The sequence below is a fragment of the Myotis daubentonii genome, chromosome 16 (assembly GCF_963259705.1).
Source record: "Myotis daubentonii chromosome 16, mMyoDau2.1, whole genome shotgun sequence".
Taxonomy (NCBI): domain Eukaryota; kingdom Metazoa; phylum Chordata; class Mammalia; order Chiroptera; family Vespertilionidae; genus Myotis; species Myotis daubentonii.
In genome coordinates, this window is record NC_081855.1 from 25,957,396 (window position 1) to 25,975,123 (window position 17,728).

Below are 17,728 nucleotides of genomic sequence, written 5' to 3' on the forward strand. Positions count from 1 at the left end.
GGCGTTGGTGCCCTGGGGGGACATTAAGGAGGGGAGGGAAGGACCAAGGACGCCTCCCAGGTCCCTGGCCTGGGTGCCTGGTGGATGGAGATAGGGAACCGTGGATGGGCATGATGGGGCTTAGATGCCCTGACTGCCTGCTGGCTGGAAGTAGCCTCTCTCAAACCCCTGTCCTTCCTGCTGACTGCTCAGCTCCCAGGTGTCCATGTTCAACTCACTTTTGGTTTCCATTCTTTGGACTCAGGTGAGTCACGGAGACTGGGGTAGGACTGCACCTCAGACATCATCCTCTGGAGACAGACTGCACGGGTGTCCTGTTAAAACAAAAGGCGACATGGAGTGAAGAGAAGCTTTAATAAGCCAAGGAAGAGTGGAAAGGCAGGGGCCCAGACAAGAGGGAGGAAGACAGGCAGGCAGGGACAGGGTAGGTGAGAGGGAGAGAGTAAGAGATGGGACCAAAGAGAGAGGAGCTCATATTTGCTGTGGGCCTACTGTGTGCCTTTCCCATCTCAGGAGCACACTCAAATACCGAAGTGGAAATAACATCTCCAATCCCTGCGCCTGGGGCCCTGTGGGAATGTGGGCCAGGCATCCCCCAATCTTCCCAGTTTTCACAAAAAGCCAGGCATTCAGGTTTCCATGTGACATCACCTGACCTAGAAAATTTTTGGTAAAATGCACATGAAATTCACCACCTTCAGCATGTTGGAGTGTACAGCCGAGGGGCATTCAGTGCCTTCACACTGTCGTGCACCCATCACCAGCATCAGCTCCACAATGCAATCCTGCTCCTGGCCTTGTAGATGTTGGCAACACATTCAAAAGTTGGAAAACACAGAGAGGGTCTATAGACCGTGGTGTGGGCCCATGGGGGCCATTTCGTGACCTCTGACATGTATCGCCTCATTGAGCCCACACATACCTCCTGGAGAGGCTGTGACTATGCCCCTTGCACAGATGAGGAAACTGAGGCTGGGAGAGGCAGCCTCACTTGCCTGAGATCCCACAGCTGATGACAATGCAGAGCTGGGATCTGAGCTAGATTCAGTGTGACTCCCAAGCTGGTTCTTTGGGGAACCACATGGCCTCCTAACCAGGGTGGGAGTAGAGAGGGACAGATAAGAGGGGAAGGAGTCAGGCTGAGGCAGGTGCTCTGGACAGAAACGGTGACATAGGAAGGATAGGACAGGGATAGCCAGAGGTATGTCCTATCTCCAGAGTCACCTGGGTGAGAGATTGGCTGGAGCTTTTGCTCCACCCAAAGGGCCTAGGCATAGTAGATTGGTCCCTGCACCCCGACCCTGGGACAGGTGCCATTTGGATAATCTGACCTGGAAGCTGATGTGTGTCAGCCCCACGGCGCCGGTGACAGAGATGTTGTCCACGCGATGGAAGGGAACACGGTGTATGTACTGCAAAAAGGCAGCTCCATTCACCACCACCTGTCAACAGGAGCGCATAGTCCAGGAGGGGTGACCCAGACCAGGGCGGGAGCACACCTGAGCACTAGGACCCCTGCTTCTAGAAATTAAGGCCTGTCAGGTTTTCACCTCCATCCCCTGTAGGTGGGGCCCAGCCTTCAGAGCTGCTCCAGGTACAGGAACACACATGTGATCCAAAGTGCAGCCAAACCCAGCCACCACTTGGCTCTAGTTTTGGCTTCTGAGTTCTTGCGAGTTTATTGCTCTAGGTTTGTCTTTCTCAGCTCACCTGGGATGCCATTTCAATATGCGCATTTAAATGCCTAAAGTGCTCATGGGAGCAGAGGAGAGGGCACCTCAGGGTGCACACTGAGGCCTGGGAGCATCCCGTTCACACAGAGAAGCACAGACACAGCCATCCCTCTCCCCGGGCCCAGCAGCACTGCTCTGCCTGCAGAGCAATGACCACACCATGCAGCCCTGAGCCGCCCCGGGGCCTGCAGAAGGGCTGCCACAGCATCACCCAAAACAAATGCTGTCAAGGACCCGGAGCGGACAGGCTGCAGCAGAGGATGGCAGTCACCTGGAACCCGAGGCCAAAAAGCCCGGGGTGGGTGGGGAGGGCAAGGTATCTAGTTCTTACTTCCTAGTAACAGAAGCAACAGGTGCCCCTGTAGATGCAGGTAAAGAGTGTGAAGTCCTGTTTTCTGTATAACGGCATTGCCTGGGTAATTATTTGAAGGCTTTTCTCCATGCCTGATAGTGACAAGGGCAGTAATAGAATGCTGGGACCACCTAGAATTGTAAGACAGATTACTCATGCTCCGTTAGCTGTGATTGTTTTATTCTGATTAAAGAAGGCACATTCTCACCTGCCTGGCAGTTGCCTTTGGGACCTGGGGACTCACCTGGAAATGCAGCCCATCCTCCCCATGTGGAACTGCCTATTATTGTGGAAAGATTAACAACTTTGTTGCAGAAACCAGAGCTACCAGCTCTTTGAAGGCCCCAGCCCTTGCATATCACTAGCCCTTTGAAGATCTCTAGCCCTTTTGCACACCTGCAGGCCTTTGCACATCTCCAGCCTGCTTACCTGTTAACTGCCCATTTGGCATCCCCTTCAGCTATTTCCCCATCAATCCTTTGTCCTTTTACCCAATATAAGCCGCGGGCTTCTGGTGGGATGCAGAGCAGATTTTTGGTGCATGACCTGCGGCTCTCCCGATACTGCTGGTGGTATTGGAATAAACGCTCACTATGATTCAACCCTGTCTCTGCTGAATTGGCTGAAGTAGTGACAGGCAGCTTGGACACTTTGGTTGTCTGGTTACAATAGAGCAGGGGGACGGGCAGTGGGAGGGAGGGAGGGAGGGAGGGAGGGAGGGAGGGAGGGAGGGAGGAAAATCCTACTCACCTGGAACCTGGCACTGTCCACCAGGATGCTGATCTCAAACGGCTTCCCCATGCGGAAGGGATTCATCCTCATCCTCTCCTCCGTTCCCCACCACCCTTTCTGCCTGGTGTTACAGACCACATACCCGCCCTCTTCAAACCGAGGGTTGAAGTGGAAGGCAATCTCAGAGTCACTGGGGCCGGTTTTAAAGTTCACAGCAAACCTAGGTGGACGGAAATCAGACAGCGTTCTGGTTTATTCCCGATGGTAGGAGCAGGAGGGCCCGGGGCCTCTGACTTGCACGTGTCTCTGGGAACTTGCATACAACCTGTGTGGCATGTGGCACCCATCCCACTGTGCTGCCTTCCTTTGTGTTTACCTAATTTGCACTTAGTGTGTTTTGTGTAATTACTGCATTTTGCCCTTTCCAGCGTGACTTTCCAGAAATAAGCAGGAACTGGGTAAAGAACAATGGGGACTCAGCCTCAGGAAGCACGGGTCTTGGAAACTGACTGCACATTTGCATGAAGATGCCAATCCAGGAACTGCCCAGAAGCAAGAGCCTCTCATGCCCGGTGGGCACTGGTTAGAGGCCAGCCCACGGCTGCTCAGTTGGGAAGGGAGAGAACAAATGGAGAGAACATGTGACATCGATGGACTTTACCTACAAAGACGGTGCCTAGCAGGGGAGGCATGGAATGAATATTGGCTCTCCAGGCAGGAGAACTTCCGGGATGTGTGTCTGTCCCTCATCGGAGGTTGGTGTGTGTCCCACACATGAGGTGTGGGCTGGTGCCCTAACGTCCATAGGCCTGGACCCTGACCCCAGCTGGTACCGTTTGTCATTTGGGAATGACTCAGAGCCATGCTACTGTGGCCTCACTGAACCCAGGAAAGGGGGTGACTCCCTTCCTTTGGGGATGACTATTGAGGCCGTGCTCAGAAAGCCCCCACGTAAGTGGATATTCATTCCTGTCTCTCTCCTCAGAAGGAAGCTTTCACCTTCAAAACTCCCTTTGGGTTCTAAGGTGAGGAATTAAAACAAAAGAACCGTCCAGCCCAGGCAGTGTGCTCAGTGGTTGAGCATCCGTCTATGAACCAGGATTCCTGGTCAGGATACAAGCCAGGTTGCAGGCTCAGTTCCCAGTAGAAGGCCATCCAATCAATGATTCTCTCACATCGTTGACGTTTTTATCTCCATCTCCCTCTCCCTTCAGCTCTAAAATCAATAAAAATATACTTTTTTTAAAAAGAGGCTTAGCCTCTTTGGCTCAGTGGATAGAGCATCCAACCGCTGATGAAAGGGTACCGGGTTTGATTCCTGTCAAGGGCACATGCCTCCGTTATAGGCTTGATCCCTGGACCTGGTTGGGGAATGTGAGGGAGGCAACCAATCGATGTGTCTCTCTCACATACATGTTTCTCTTTCTCTGTCTCTCCCCCTTCCTTCCACTCTCTCTAAAAATCAATGGGGAAAAAAAAAAAATCCTTGGGCAAGGATTAACAAAAAAAATTTTTTTAAAAGAAAAGAAAAGAAAAAGAAACTTCCAAGGAGCCAGGCTCACAAAAGGGCCACAATAAATGTTTGTTCTGCCTTTTCCCAGACACATGGCCTAAAACCAGTCCCAATCCGAGGTTCTCACCGAGGAGTCACTGTCTACTCCAGCCCTCCCCGACCAGGGCATGAGCATGGTTCACAGCCTGCTTCTTGAGGTCACTCTGGTGTCCCCAACTAATGCACAGCACTCAGGGAAGGCCCCTGCTTTCATGTTTTCTGTTTCCCCCACAGGGCCAGGCACTGTACCAAGCCCAGAGGTGGCCCTAATAGACATCCTGTTCAATTCCTGCAGAGCCCATTTGGTGTCCCTGTGGAGGAGGGCGAGCTCTGGGTGCCTCCTCAATACCAGCCCCCTCTGTGGGCCCTCAGCCAGCAGGGAAGTGCCCTGGCCCAGAGCCCAGCCAGCCCTCCCTCTGGGGACACGAAAAGGAAAGGAGGCTCCCAGAAAACCACAAAACCGAGTTCAGATTCCTCTGTACACAGAGACTATCGTTTCTGAAATATCTCTGGATGTGTCTTTCCCTTTGTGATCATCCAGCTCCATTTCTCTGGTCCCTTGCAAACTCCTGCCCCAGGGATGAGAGTGTGCAAAAGGGCCCATGGGAAGAAGTGGGCACAGTAGGTTAGGAGGTAGGCAGCGGGGGGAGGAGAGAGAAGGGGGTGGAGGTTCAGAGGTGAGGGCTCAGGGTTGAGGAATCTGAGAGCCTCACTCTCCTTGGTGTCTCCTGGAGGCACTCAGGGCTCAGGGAGATGTCACAGGGTGAGTGTGCCTATGCCCACCTGGCAGGAAGGCGATGGTGGAGAAAGCCCACTAGAATCTACAAGCCAAGTTGAGGTAGGGCCGGTCCTGGGATGGTGTGAAGGGATCCAGAAGGTCCCCAGGCCCTGTGCAAGGTGATGAAAGGACCACTGGGGACAAAAGACATCTGGGATTGAGACAGAGGCTTCCAAGAAAAGGCTGTGTGTGCAGAAAGGCTTCTGTGGGCACCATGGACCTCAGCAGGCAGCCACCAGGTGGAAAGGCCCCACCCAAATCAGGCAAGAGCCCCTCACCTCCACACCACCTGGACCTCAGCAAGGGCAGCCAGGGCTGTGTGAGCATTGGAGGGCGCTCGGCCTCTGAGAAGATGTGAAAGTTTTCCCTGTGCCCCAAAGTCCCCTCTTGGGTGGGAGACAGTGCCCAGGAGATGTTTGTATTTTGAATTGCCTTAGTACTTTCTAGGAATGAACTTGAAACAGAAAGAGGTTAAATTACATCTGATGCCAAGTTTAATTATTTCCACATCAGCCAAATAGGGACCATGGAATAAATGAAGGCCGTTCTGGGCAGTAAAGGGGGCATTATTTTTGCATCTCTGGGTCTTCGCGTGCAAAGTTTAATCCTAGACCATAATGATCTGCCCCTGGGCTGGCCCGAGACTGTGAGCTCATGCTCTCCCTGTGTCTATGGGGAATCTACGTTAATGGTGTCCAGATGCTATTGGTAGAGGGCAGGGGTCCTATGCAGTGTTGGCAGGGCCAGGCCCTACACATCCAGCGTCCCCTGAGCCAGGCACAGGCAGCTTGGACAGTGTTGGGTGAGCCAGCCTGAGCCGACAGGCGCCATGGTTTGCTAAGGGGCAAGGCTGGGGGAAATAACAGTTTCAGGTACCTGGTTCCATTGGAGTTAAGAACAGTTCCTTTGATAGTGATCACATATCCATACTGGAGACCCCCTTCAATGGCAAGTGACTGTAGAGAGAAGAAGGCGGTCAGTTAGGGCCCTGCTCCTATCCATTCCCTCTGGCACTTGCTAGTGGCGGGCCTGGTGTGTCAGGCACCATGCCAGGGGCCAGATTCAGCTTGAATTGCAAATATGGAGTCCTGGTCTCATGGATCTTCCCACCTGTGAGGAAGCGGACAGACCTGAATCTGGGGAGTCACACATTCATTCTGAGACTGATAAGGAGACCGCAGGGCTCTGAGACGATGTAACCCAGAGCTGACCTCTCTTAGGAGGAAGTAGCAGCTTTCAAGAGGAGGAAGTAGCACAAACATGACCCCAGAGGGGAAGGAACCAGGGTAGTGAGAGGGGCTCCTGGCAAAGGCCCCAGCGCCCTGGTTGCAGACTTCTGCTCCCTGAGAAGGCCAAGAAAGGGCATCCTCCTGCCCACCCCACCACAGAACAGTGTGACCACGACCTTTGCCCTCCCAGCCACCTCAGGTAGCACCTGGATGCTCTGTATCCTCTCCTGCTCCTGCTCCCCAGACCCTCCCCAGGCCCTGGCCACCTCCGAGGCCCCAGTGAGGTGTCTGCACTCCTCCTCCGCCCCAGAGAGCCCGTTTTGTCAAATCCCTTCCCGGGCCACTTGGAAGGACAATGGTTATGGTGAGGCTTGCATGGTTTTAGAGCCAGGCATCATCCATGTTTGGAGCCTAATTCTGCTGCTCATTTCCTCGGTGACCTCATGGAGCTCATGTCACCTCTTTTGCCTCAGTTTCCTCATCTGTAACATAGGGGTACATCTTACTTTCTGCGTAAGATCAATGAGTTAGTGAGAAAAGTCTGGGGAAGAGAATGGCACATAGTAGGTGTCTCTACCACCTCCTTCCCTCTTAGTCTCTCTCAGCAAAATTTCACATTGGTTTCTTGACCTTTTATTTTATTTTTATTTATTTTTTAAAATACATTTTATTGATTTTTTACAGAGAGGAAGGGAGAGGGATAGAAAGAAACATCGATGAGAGAGAAGCATCAATCAGCTGCCTCCTGCACACCCCCCACTGGGGATGTGCCCACAGCCAAGGTACATGCCCTTGACTGTAATGGAACCCGCGACCCTTGAGTCCACAGGCCGACGCTCTATGCACTGAGCCAAAAAGGTCAGGGCATTTCTTGACCTTTTAAAGCTAACCTCAGGATGCCTTTTATCTGATGTGATCTTAATCTGCATTACTTAGCAGATAACTACCAGCTCCTAGTGGTCAATCTTCAGATTTTTTAAGTAGTTAATGTCTTCTCTAACTTCTCCTTTAAGCCAGCTCCCTACCTAAGTGAAATGCTTGTAGGAGCCAGGCAGCTGATGTGTAGGAGGGAGATTGTCAGGTAGGGGCAATAGGGAGTGGCAGAGACCATGACAAAGTAGACACCATCTCTCTCATCCAAACGGACAGTGTCCTCTCAGCTCTAACCTGGACGAATTAATTAATTTAGATGGATTAACCCCTCTGTGGGTCAGAGCTTGCTCTCAGCTCCCGGCCAGGCCTGGAGGCTGAGACTCTTTCCCCCTCTTCCTCTCTGGAGGCTCAGACAGCAGAGCCAGGCCCCCAGGCCAGAAGGTGCACAGCCTTCTTCTGGAGGCGCAGTGTCCCCAGCGGGCACCCGGCCACAGCTGGCACAGGGGCCTCACTGCAGGGCCAGTGGGAGCCTTTCAGGCAAAGAGGCTGCTGCCCCAAAGGTTCTGAGGTGCTTCTGGGCCCATTTCCCTGGCTGTTCCTAGTTATCCTGGCAACAGCCCTGGCCATTATCAGGGCCACCGCTACAGATGAGGAAACTGAGCACAGAAGGTCTGGTAACTTGCCCAAAGCCACCCAGCTGGTCAGTAATAGGGTGGGGTGTGGGTCCCAGCACCCATGCTGTGAAGCCCCACACAGGCTGCTTCTCACGATGAAGCACAGAACCCCTGGCTCCTGGCTCCCTGAGGGCTTCCCCCACCAAACAGCGAGTCCTGTCCTGCCTGTGGTTCCAGCGTCCACCCTGGCCTCTGAGGAGGTGGGGCCAGATGAGGCCGGCGGGGCTTGGCAAGGAATGGGGCTGAGGCCCTCAGGGCAGACCCTCCTGGTGTTCAGCTGGTCCTCAGAACAGCCAGGCGGGGGGCTCTTCCTGGCACACACTGGAGGAAGACGGAGGTAAATTCAATTGGACTACACCCATTCTTTTTTGTCTGGACTCCAAGGCCCTGTTTTAAGTGCGGATGGAAGTATCACAGGGGAAAGGAGAGCCGAGGGTCTGCGGTTCTGCAGTCTGCCCTTCGGGAGTTGAATTCTGATGATAATGTGGCTAATTTTTTTATGATGATATAAATAGCTCAGCCTATTCCTGGGACCAGAGAATGGTCAGCATTCCTAAGGCAAACTCCTGGAGGCAGGTCAGTGTTCAAGTACAGCAACTAAGTCAAAGTGTGTCCTGGCCTTGATCTGTTTTAAAAAGTAAGAATAAAATATGTGTATGTATATTTGACCAAAAGATTATATATTATTTTGAAAAATATTAAATTATTAACATATTCTCAATTGACAACAAAAGGTAGTAACCACAAACACAGGCTAATAAAACTTCAGTTTTCATGTTTAAGAAGATGGGTTTTTCAGTAATCAGGTACCTGACCAATATAACATAACATATAACTGTTGGAACAATGTATGAGACCTTTATTTCCTAGGCACATATAGGAAAAACTTTTCTCCATTGAACAGACTTGACTAGAGCCAAATAAATTCTGTATCAGTTTACTCTAGATTTATTTATTTAATTAAATTTTATTATTTAGTTTATTTTTTCTATATTTTTTTCAGTTTATATAGACCCTCTGAAATTCTTTTAGTTTTTTTTAATAAATTTATATAGAAATAGTTAATTTTAGGATCATGTATTTTTTAAAATTACATCATTTTTAAACTTTAATTGAAATTAACTTTTAGAAACCTTGACCGTTTTAGTGACAAGTAAGTAATTAGCATGTCTCAGATTGGCAAATATGTTTTATAGTTTCTAGAAACAGGTTTTTTATTGGTAAACATACGCAAATTTGAAAGAGATATTTTAAAAATAAAATATAAGATATATTTGTTAACAGATTTAAATCCTTTTTTTTTTTTTTTTTTAGCTTTCCTGCAATAAGAAGCCAAAAGTAGGCAAATTCAGATTAATTAATATAGGGAGTCCCCCAAAAATGTATACACACACTTTGAATAATTTTAAAGGCACTGTTTAGTAAAATACATTTTATTTCCAAAATTGTTCTGTCAGCTATTATAGTGCATATACATTTTTTGGGAAACGGTATATTTCAGTAATTCATTATCCTAAAATACCTAAATATTTAATAATTTTTATTATTTAACCCAGTAAAACTCTAAAGTTCCAAGTTATTAAAGACCTTGGGAAATTATGTTTAGATATAGGAAGTTTCAGAAAAACCCTTCATTTTAGTTTTGTTTATTTACTATGTCTTAATAATTTTATAAGATGTTAAAGTCCATTATTATCCAAGCCATTTTTCTGGCAAATTTTGTAACAGGGAATAACACCTTGACAATTTTAAGGAGCCTGGAGAAGTGGCAGGGGGAGAAGGCAGATACCAGGCCCTGTGGCTGGTTCCAGGACTGCAGCAACTCCCGGCCTCCAGTGGCTTTAGTGTAAAAAAAAAAAAATATATATATATATATATATATATAGTTATTAGAGGCCCGATGCACAAAATCATGCACTGGAGGTGAGGGGTCTCTCAGCCCAGCCTGCACCCTCTCGCAGTTTGGGACCCCTTGGGGACAGTCTGACTGCCAGCTTGTGGCTTCAGCAACTACTGCACGTGCACGGGCTGGGCCACCACAGTCTGGCCTGCAAACACCATCGAGTGGGTGAGTCAAGCACGGAGGCAGCTCACCCTGAGTTCCCTGCGCTTCCCTGAGTCACTGAGTTGTTCAGACCGACTGCCTTCTACAGAGAACGGCACCAGGATCGGGCCTAAGCTGGCAGTCGGACATCCCTCTTGCAGTCCGGGGCCCCTCGAGGGATCTCTGACTGCCTAAACTGGCAGTCGGACACCTTCCGAGGGATGTAGCAGTGCGCCAAGCAGCAGGCAGCCAGGGAGGAGCCCGAATCGGGGCTAGGGGCCAGGCCGCTTACACTCATCCTGGCCTGCTGCACCTGCTGCCGCCGCTCAATAGTGCTGCCTCAGAGTTGAGAGAGGCTCCCGCCATGGCAGCTGCACTTGCCAGCCATGAGCCTGGCTTCTGGCTGAGCGGTGCTCGCCTTGTGGGAGCGCACTGACCACCAGGGGGCAGCTCCTGTGTTGAGTGTCTGCCCCCGGGTGGTCAGTGCACACCATAGCAACTAGTCGTTCTGGTCATTCCACTGTAACAGTTGCTTAGGCTTTTATATATATAAACTAGTAGCCCGGTGCACGAAATTCGTGCACTAGGGTAGGGGGGGAATGGGGCCCCTCAGTCTGGCCTTCACCCTCTCCAATCTGAGACCCCTCAGGGAATGTCCAACTACCTGTTTGTGCCCACACTTTTAATAGATAACAGCTCCATTGTTGTTTCTTTCTTATGCTTAAAATCATTGGAATTAGTAGGTATTCAAAGTGTGTATAAATTTTGAGGGGACACCCTGTATATCTCTAGTCAGCGGTGAAAGAAACCAACAGCAGATTTGGAACCCCCAGACAGGGAACCTCGCTCACTCCCCACATGTCTCCCCACTTCACTTTCCACCTTTGTGGGCAGTAGGAGAATCAACTTTTTCTCTCATTAATTCGGAAAAGCACGTCCTGTCACCCGCTGCCTGGCAGGAGTGCGCTAGGCCCCAAGCAAGTGCTCAGTCAGGGCAGCCTTCGCTCATGGGTGCTGGCACCCAAAGTGCACATTCCTCCTCTACAGTCACCCCGACTATCTCACTGTTTCACTGAGAGGACGGAATTCCTCTCCACCTCTGGGTTCTTGATCTTGAACGTTGACCGAAGGCACCTCAGTGATGGCCGCCCGTGCCCACCAGGTGTGTCTATCTGCACCTGCTCCTGCCTCAGCACCTGCATTAACCCCCCAGAGGTGATCTCGTAGCTGCACTAGCCTCCGTGGGAACAGGGCATCACCACTCCGCCCTCTCAGTGTCATCTCACAGGCGCCCACCCTCAGCACCCAAAACACCCAGACACTCTCCAAAGGACGTGAGCGCATCAGAGGGGATGTGTGCACATCCTGTGGGGGTGTTAGGCATGCCGGGTTGATGGAAGTGCGGTGGAGAGGCGGGGGGAACTTGTGCACACCTTGGTTTGCAACTGTTGCAGGCGCGGGAGGGTGACAGTGTGCTGGGGGATGTTCGCACACTGGCGGGGGATGTGCACACCAGCGGCCTCTGGCTTTGCAGATCCGCAAACCCGCATGGTGCGGCCTGGCAGGGCCAAGTCAGTCTGGCCCGTCACAGTGGCTCTCTCTGCGATCCTGCACCTTCTGGGCCAGGAGGTGGATCTTGCGCAGCCACTCCTGGGTGCTGATGGCCTGCAGGCACTACTTCAGCTCAGCCTGCAGGCTCCCCTCCACCGCCATGTGGGGAGTACAGGCCGCCCTCTGCCGGCCCACCTCCCCTGTCCAGAGGCTCTCTATGCTGCTCACCTGCCCAGAGTGACTGGGGCTGGGCGGAAGCCAGGTGTCCTGCCCTGCCCAACACCGGCTGATCCGCCCTTGTGCGAGCTGCCGCCCCACTGGGAAGGGTCACGGATCCAGTCCTGGGACTGCGGACAGCCTCAAGCACTGCCGCCGCCTTCAGTATGCAAATTAGCCGCCATCTTGTTGCTTCAGGGTGGGGGGCCCCACTGGGGTGCCTGGCCAGTCTGGGTGAGGGGCTGAGGGCCGTTTTCAGGCTGGTGAGCGACTGAAGCTCCCAACTTCTCCTTTTTTTCTTTTTTTTTTATTCTGGGATTTATTTACCTTCTATGGCTGTCACTGGAGCTGAGAGCCAGCTTTAGCTCTGAGGCTCGGCTCCAGCTCTGAGACCTTGGCTGCTGAAAGCAGGTATCTTGGTTTGTTTGGATTCTATAATTGAAACACTGTTGCGATCTTGCTGGCTGAAGCCCGGCTGGCAGAAAGCAGGTTTCTGGGTTTTGTTTAACTTCTATAATTGCAACATTGTTTCTTAGACTGCAGCTCAGAGGCCGGCAGCGGCAGGCGGGGAACCTTGGCTTCCTCCATCACTGGAGCAAGCAAGCCTCCTGTTCGCTTCAGCTGCCTGGCTGCCGGCCACCATCTTGGTTGGCAGTTAATTTGCATATCGCCCTGATTAGCCAATGGGAAGCGTGTCAAAGATACGGTTAATTACCATGTTTGTCTATTATTAGCTAGGACTAGACTAGAGACCCGGTGCACAAATTTGTGCACCAGTGGGGTCCTTTGGCCTGACCTGCAGGATTGGGCTGAAACTGGCTCTTTGACGTTCCCCAAGGGGTCCCAGATTGTGAGAGAGTGCAGGCTAGGCTGAGGGACCCCACCAGTGCATGATCAGGGCAGGGGAGGAACGCAGGAGGTTGGCCAGCCAGGGAGGGACTGTGGGAGGGCTCCAGGGCATGTCCAGCCCATCTCAATCATTCCAAATTGGCCAGACCCCAGCAGCAAGCTCATCTACCAGTAGGAGCTTCTGCCCCCTAGTGGTCAGTGAACATCACATGCAAGCAGTTGAGCAGCCTTACCATATTATTAGCATATTATGCTTTGACTAGGGCCTGGTGCACGAAATTCGTGCACTGGGTGGCGGGGGGGAGTGTCCCTCAGCCCAGCCTGCCCCCTCTCACATACTGGGAGCCCTCAGGCATTGACCCCCATCACCCTCCAATTGCAGGATCGGCCCCTTGCCCAGGCCTGACGCCTCTGGCCTAGGCATCCGGCCCGGGCAGCGGGGACCCGCAGCTGCAGCGGCCCCGTGATCGTGGGCTTCGCTTTAGGCCCAGGCAAGGGACCCCTAGCTCCCGGGACTGCCAGCTTCAACCGTGCCCAGCTCCCATCGCTGGCTCCACCCCTACTTCCTGCTATCACTGGCCAGGGCGGCAAAGGCGCCTGATTCTCCGATCATGGCTGGGGGGCAGGGCAAAGGCGGCCCCAGGGCCGCCTTTGCCCTGCCCCCCAGCTCTTAGCTCCCCCCTGGGTTTCCAATCACTGTCAGTGGCAGGGGGCTTCTTCCTGCTTTCTCTTTCACCTCCCTGCATTGTGCCTACATATGCAAATTAACCGCCATCTTGTTGGCAGTTAACTGCCAATCTTAGTTGGCAGTTAATTTGCATATAGCCCTGATTAGCCAATGAAAAGGGTAGCTCGTACGCCAATTACCATTTTTCTCTTTTATTAGTGTTGATTGTTTGAACGGCTGACTGGTCAACCAAACACTTAGCATATTAGGCTTTTATTAATAGGTCTAGAGGCCCAGTGCACGAATTCATGCATGGGTGAGGGCTGGCCAGTGGTGGGAGGGGCCAATCGGGGGCGGGGCAGGGCTGGCTGGGGAAGGGGCCTCGGCGATTGGCAGGCCGGCCCTGCCCCTTGGTTGAACTCCTGGTCAAAGGACAATTTGCATATTAGCCTTTTATTATATAGGATATATATCTACACATGATGGGAGTGGCCCCTGCTGCAGCTTTGGCAGCCTGCTTGAGGGTACTTCTGTAGCTCCAACCCTCTAGAGTCTAGGAGAAAGACTTGGGGCATTTAAAAGATTTATTCTCTATATTTTTCTTTCTGAGTAGAATCCTTATGATGTAACAACGTGAAAGCCTATATATCAAAAGAGATCTTATCCCATTTCAAAACAGAAACAAAAATAATCACTAAAGTAAAACAATGAGTACTCAAAAGGAGGGACAGGGACTTTAGCCTTAGAATCTTATTTCATACCAACTGGCGCAGCAAATGACCTTTTTAAGGCCTGAGTGGCACAAGGCCCCAACAGCAGAGACAGAGGATTCAACAGCAAACAGCCAGCTGACTCCCCAAAAGATGAGAAACTAAGCAAAGAATATCTATAATCAAAGTTACATTATAGACAGACAGGAACTTGCAGAGAGTTCTCACACAGAAAAGACCGACCGATTTTCTCACACTAGCCAAGCGTCTTGGGCAGCGGATGCCTTGAGAGGGAGGGCAGGGAGGATTCCTGAGATAAAGAACTTTTGGCAGCTGCTGGGAGGCTCCTGCAATCCCTGCTATGGGTTCAGTCCTCCACAAGCAGCTGGGCCCCCAGCTAAGTGGGATAAGCCCCCATCTTTAAACAAATTAAACTGAGCCCCAAAGAGAAAGAAGAGGGCCATTAACAGACACCTTTATGTACAGTATTTACAGGAGCACATAACAGACAAACAAGAGTTTTACACCGAGCTTCTTATCTGTCTACCCACAGAAACCTCAGAATGTCCTGTGACCCAGGACAATCAGGCTAAGGGTTCTGAGGCTAGGATTATCCCTATTTTACAGATGTGGAAACTGAGGCACAGAGAGGAAAAACCAGCCTGAGGTCACCGAGCTAGGAAACGGCCTAACCCAGGGAGGCCATCTCCTAAGTCAGTGCCCAAGCCGGGCTGCTGGGCTCCCCTTTCATTCCAACAAAGCCCCACCCTCCCAGGACTGACCAGTGCCCTTCTCCCCTCAGCCCCCAGGACAGGACGGACGCCCAGAGGGAGCTCAGCACCATCTGTGCAATGCCCTAATGCAGGTGATTATCATCCCTTGGTCCTGAGAGGCAGGTGAGACCAGCCTGGGGCAGAGGTTGTGTCAGGATTGCCCCATCGGGCATGTCTACCCCCAGGCACCCTCTGCCACCCCTGCCTGGTTTTCTCAGAGACCCAGAGCAGCTTCCCTGGCAAGGCAGCCAGCTTGGCCCTGCAGCATCGCCTGTGCCCACTGCCTGGGAACTCACTGGGGTCACGAAGGAAGGCTGGATACTGCTGAGGGCCATCTCTCCACCACCTCTGTGGTGCCGGCTGCTCCTCACACCAGCCAGGCAGTTCTCTGCACTGGGGAGGATTTGATAAAGAAATAGAAAGCCAAAAAATTGGGCAGTGGGGGGTTAAAGGGGAGCCAGGAGCAAGAGGAAGTGGGTTTAGAGAAAGAAAGGTAGAGTGCTGGGGGTGGGGGTGGAGGTGGGGGTGGGGGAGCGTTAAGGGTGGGACTCGGGGGCAGGAAAGTAGATACTCCACTCTGTGACCTTTCTTTCACCTCTCCTCCTGTGCTCCACCCGAAATGGGATCGTGTCCTGTCCGGTTCGTATACAGCATGCTCAGTGGAAATGTCCAGAAAACAATGGGCTGCTTACAGGGCCACAGGGAGGAGTGGTGGTGGTGCTGGAAGGCCTGGTCATACCCATTTTACACACAGAGAAACTGAGGCTCAGAGAAGCTAGGGGACATGTCCAAAGTCACATGGCTCACCAGTGGCAGCCTGACCTCTATGAGGATAGTTAGAGTCTCAAAAGGGCATTTCTCTTCTCATATAAAGGTGTCATGTAGAAATAAGTGTTTTCCAAATAGAGAATCTCACCCTGGAGGTTGTGATATCCCTGTGACAGTGGTACCCTGGGAGCTTCTGAGGCCCCTCTCTGTGAATATATCTCTTTCTTCTCTCCTCCCGCTCCCCTCCTCTCTCCCTTTTCTTTTTTGGGCTTTAGAATAGGGAGAGGTGCCCTAGTTGGTTTGGCTCAGTGGAGAGAGCATCGGCTTGCGGACTGAAGGGTCCTGAGTTTGATTCCAGTCAAGGGCACATGCCTGGGTTGTGGGCTCTGTCCCCGATAGGGGGCATGCAGGAGGCAGCCGTTCAATGATTCTTTCTCATCACTGATGTTTCTATCTCTCTCTCCCTCTCCCTTCTTCTCTGAAATCGATTATATATATATATATTAAAGAATAGGGAGAGGGGAAGTCTTGGACATAATGGAGTACTCCAAATGACATGGAGGGCAGGGCAACATTAAATAAATTGCCATGAACTGGCGTCAGCACCTAGTTAAGGGAAATGATTAAACGAGATGAACAGGATAGGCTGGGGTTGGGGAGTGGGGAGGAGAGGAGAGCCTTGGTGATAATGAACTTACCTGAAGTCAAGCAGGTCCCTGCAATGTACTAGAAAGAAAACCAATGAGCTACCAGTTACACCTGAATGAACAGTTAAGGGTCAGATAGGCGCCATGTGGGTAGAAGGTGCCCAGGGTCACACATAGATCTGTACCTCTCTTCCTTCTTGAGCCTTGTCTAGATGCACCAGCATTCGCAAAGACTGACTTCTTTCAGATGCTCCTGTAAACTGAGGTCACATGTCCCCGCATGTCACCCTCATGCCTAGTATGTATATCACTGAATCAACTAGATTTTAATCGGTTTAAGGGGGGCAGGAAGGAGGGGACAGAAGCACAATTCTTTGCTATCCTCTCCAGCAGCAGGGACACCAGGGACAATGTCATCACTGATGGGGACATGGACCCAGTGGAACTCTCATTCCTTGCAGATTGGAGTGTGAAATAACACAACTTTAAAAAACAACTCAAGAGAGATGAAAACAGACGTTCACGACAGCCTCACTCCCATAGCTCCAAACTGAAAACCACACAAGTGTGCACCAGCAGGAGAAAGAAGGAGCAAGTGATGGTGCTCGTACCATGGAATGGCCCCCGCAACCAGAAGGACTGTGACACGGGAATCCTCGGTGACCTCACACTGGACAATGAAGCTGGGAGGGCAGTCTTCTGGGAGCAGGAGATGCTCTGGAACTTGATCTGGATGGTGGTCACACAGCTGTTTCACCCGTGTAAATAACTCATTACAAATATTAGGTTTCCGTTTCTCCACAGATGAAAACAAAAATCTATGAAGAACTACATCATTCAAAAGGGACACAAATGTTTTTCATAAGAAAATAGGCTTACACATTTGCCGCTGGTCAGTTCATTCATTTTTTTCCCTACTTTAAAACAAATCACAGAATGCTCTAAGTTTTCAGTCAGAGTACCTATTCCACAGTATATGTGGAAGTGTTTAGAGTCATTCATTTTGCGAATGTATCACTGTGCTGTAGTATCCAAAAAGACCAAAAAGGTCTTCTTTTCTAAAAATATGATATTTTTGTAAGCAGTGATTGCAATCATGTTTAAAAACAAAAATACTGAACAGATTCGTTTCTTTATCCAGGTGATAAAAAAAATCTATGGAAATCCCACAGGCATTTCACTTTCCATGAAACTTCGGGTTTTTAAAAAATATATATTTTTATTGATTTCAGAGAGAAAGGGAGCGAAGAGAGAGAGATAGATAGCAACATCAATGATGGAGAATCATTGATTGGGTACCTCCTGCATGCCCCTCCCCCAACTAAGGATCTAGCTCACAACCTGAGCATGTGCCCTGACAGGAATCAAACCCTGATCTCCTGGTTTATAGGTCTATGGTCAACCACTGAGCCACACCAGCTGGGTCACGGATTTTCTTGTTCAGCAGGTACATGCAAAGGTTTACATTCACTTTAACATCATCAAACAGTTCCCTTAAAGCTACTCCTTGAGATGGCATCTCAAGTAAATCCTGAAAATGGAGCTACACCTTCTCCATCTCAACACCCAGGAATCTGGAT

At 50.9% G+C, this 17,728-nt stretch overlaps 1 protein-coding gene across 1 annotated transcript in view; it reads right to left on the reverse strand.

Moving 5' to 3' along the window:
- The window catches only part of LOC132218339 (galectin-9-like), a 67,160-nt gene extending 51,969 nt beyond the window's left edge, over nucleotides 1–15,191 (reverse strand). Inside the window, exons 1-5 of the mRNA XM_059669460.1 lie at nucleotides 15,030–15,191; nucleotides 6,024–6,103; nucleotides 2,836–3,037; nucleotides 1,332–1,442; nucleotides 219–314 (exon numbers count right to left, since the gene is read on the reverse strand). Of these exons, the coding sequence (XP_059525443.1) occupies nucleotides 219–314; nucleotides 1,332–1,442; nucleotides 2,836–3,037; nucleotides 6,024–6,103; nucleotides 15,030–15,068 (528 nt within the window). The 5' untranslated portion in view covers nucleotides 15,069–15,191. The remainder of the gene's footprint in view (nucleotides 1–218; nucleotides 315–1,331; nucleotides 1,443–2,835; nucleotides 3,038–6,023; nucleotides 6,104–15,029) is intronic.
- Nucleotides 15,192–17,728: the final 2,537 nt, after the last annotated feature.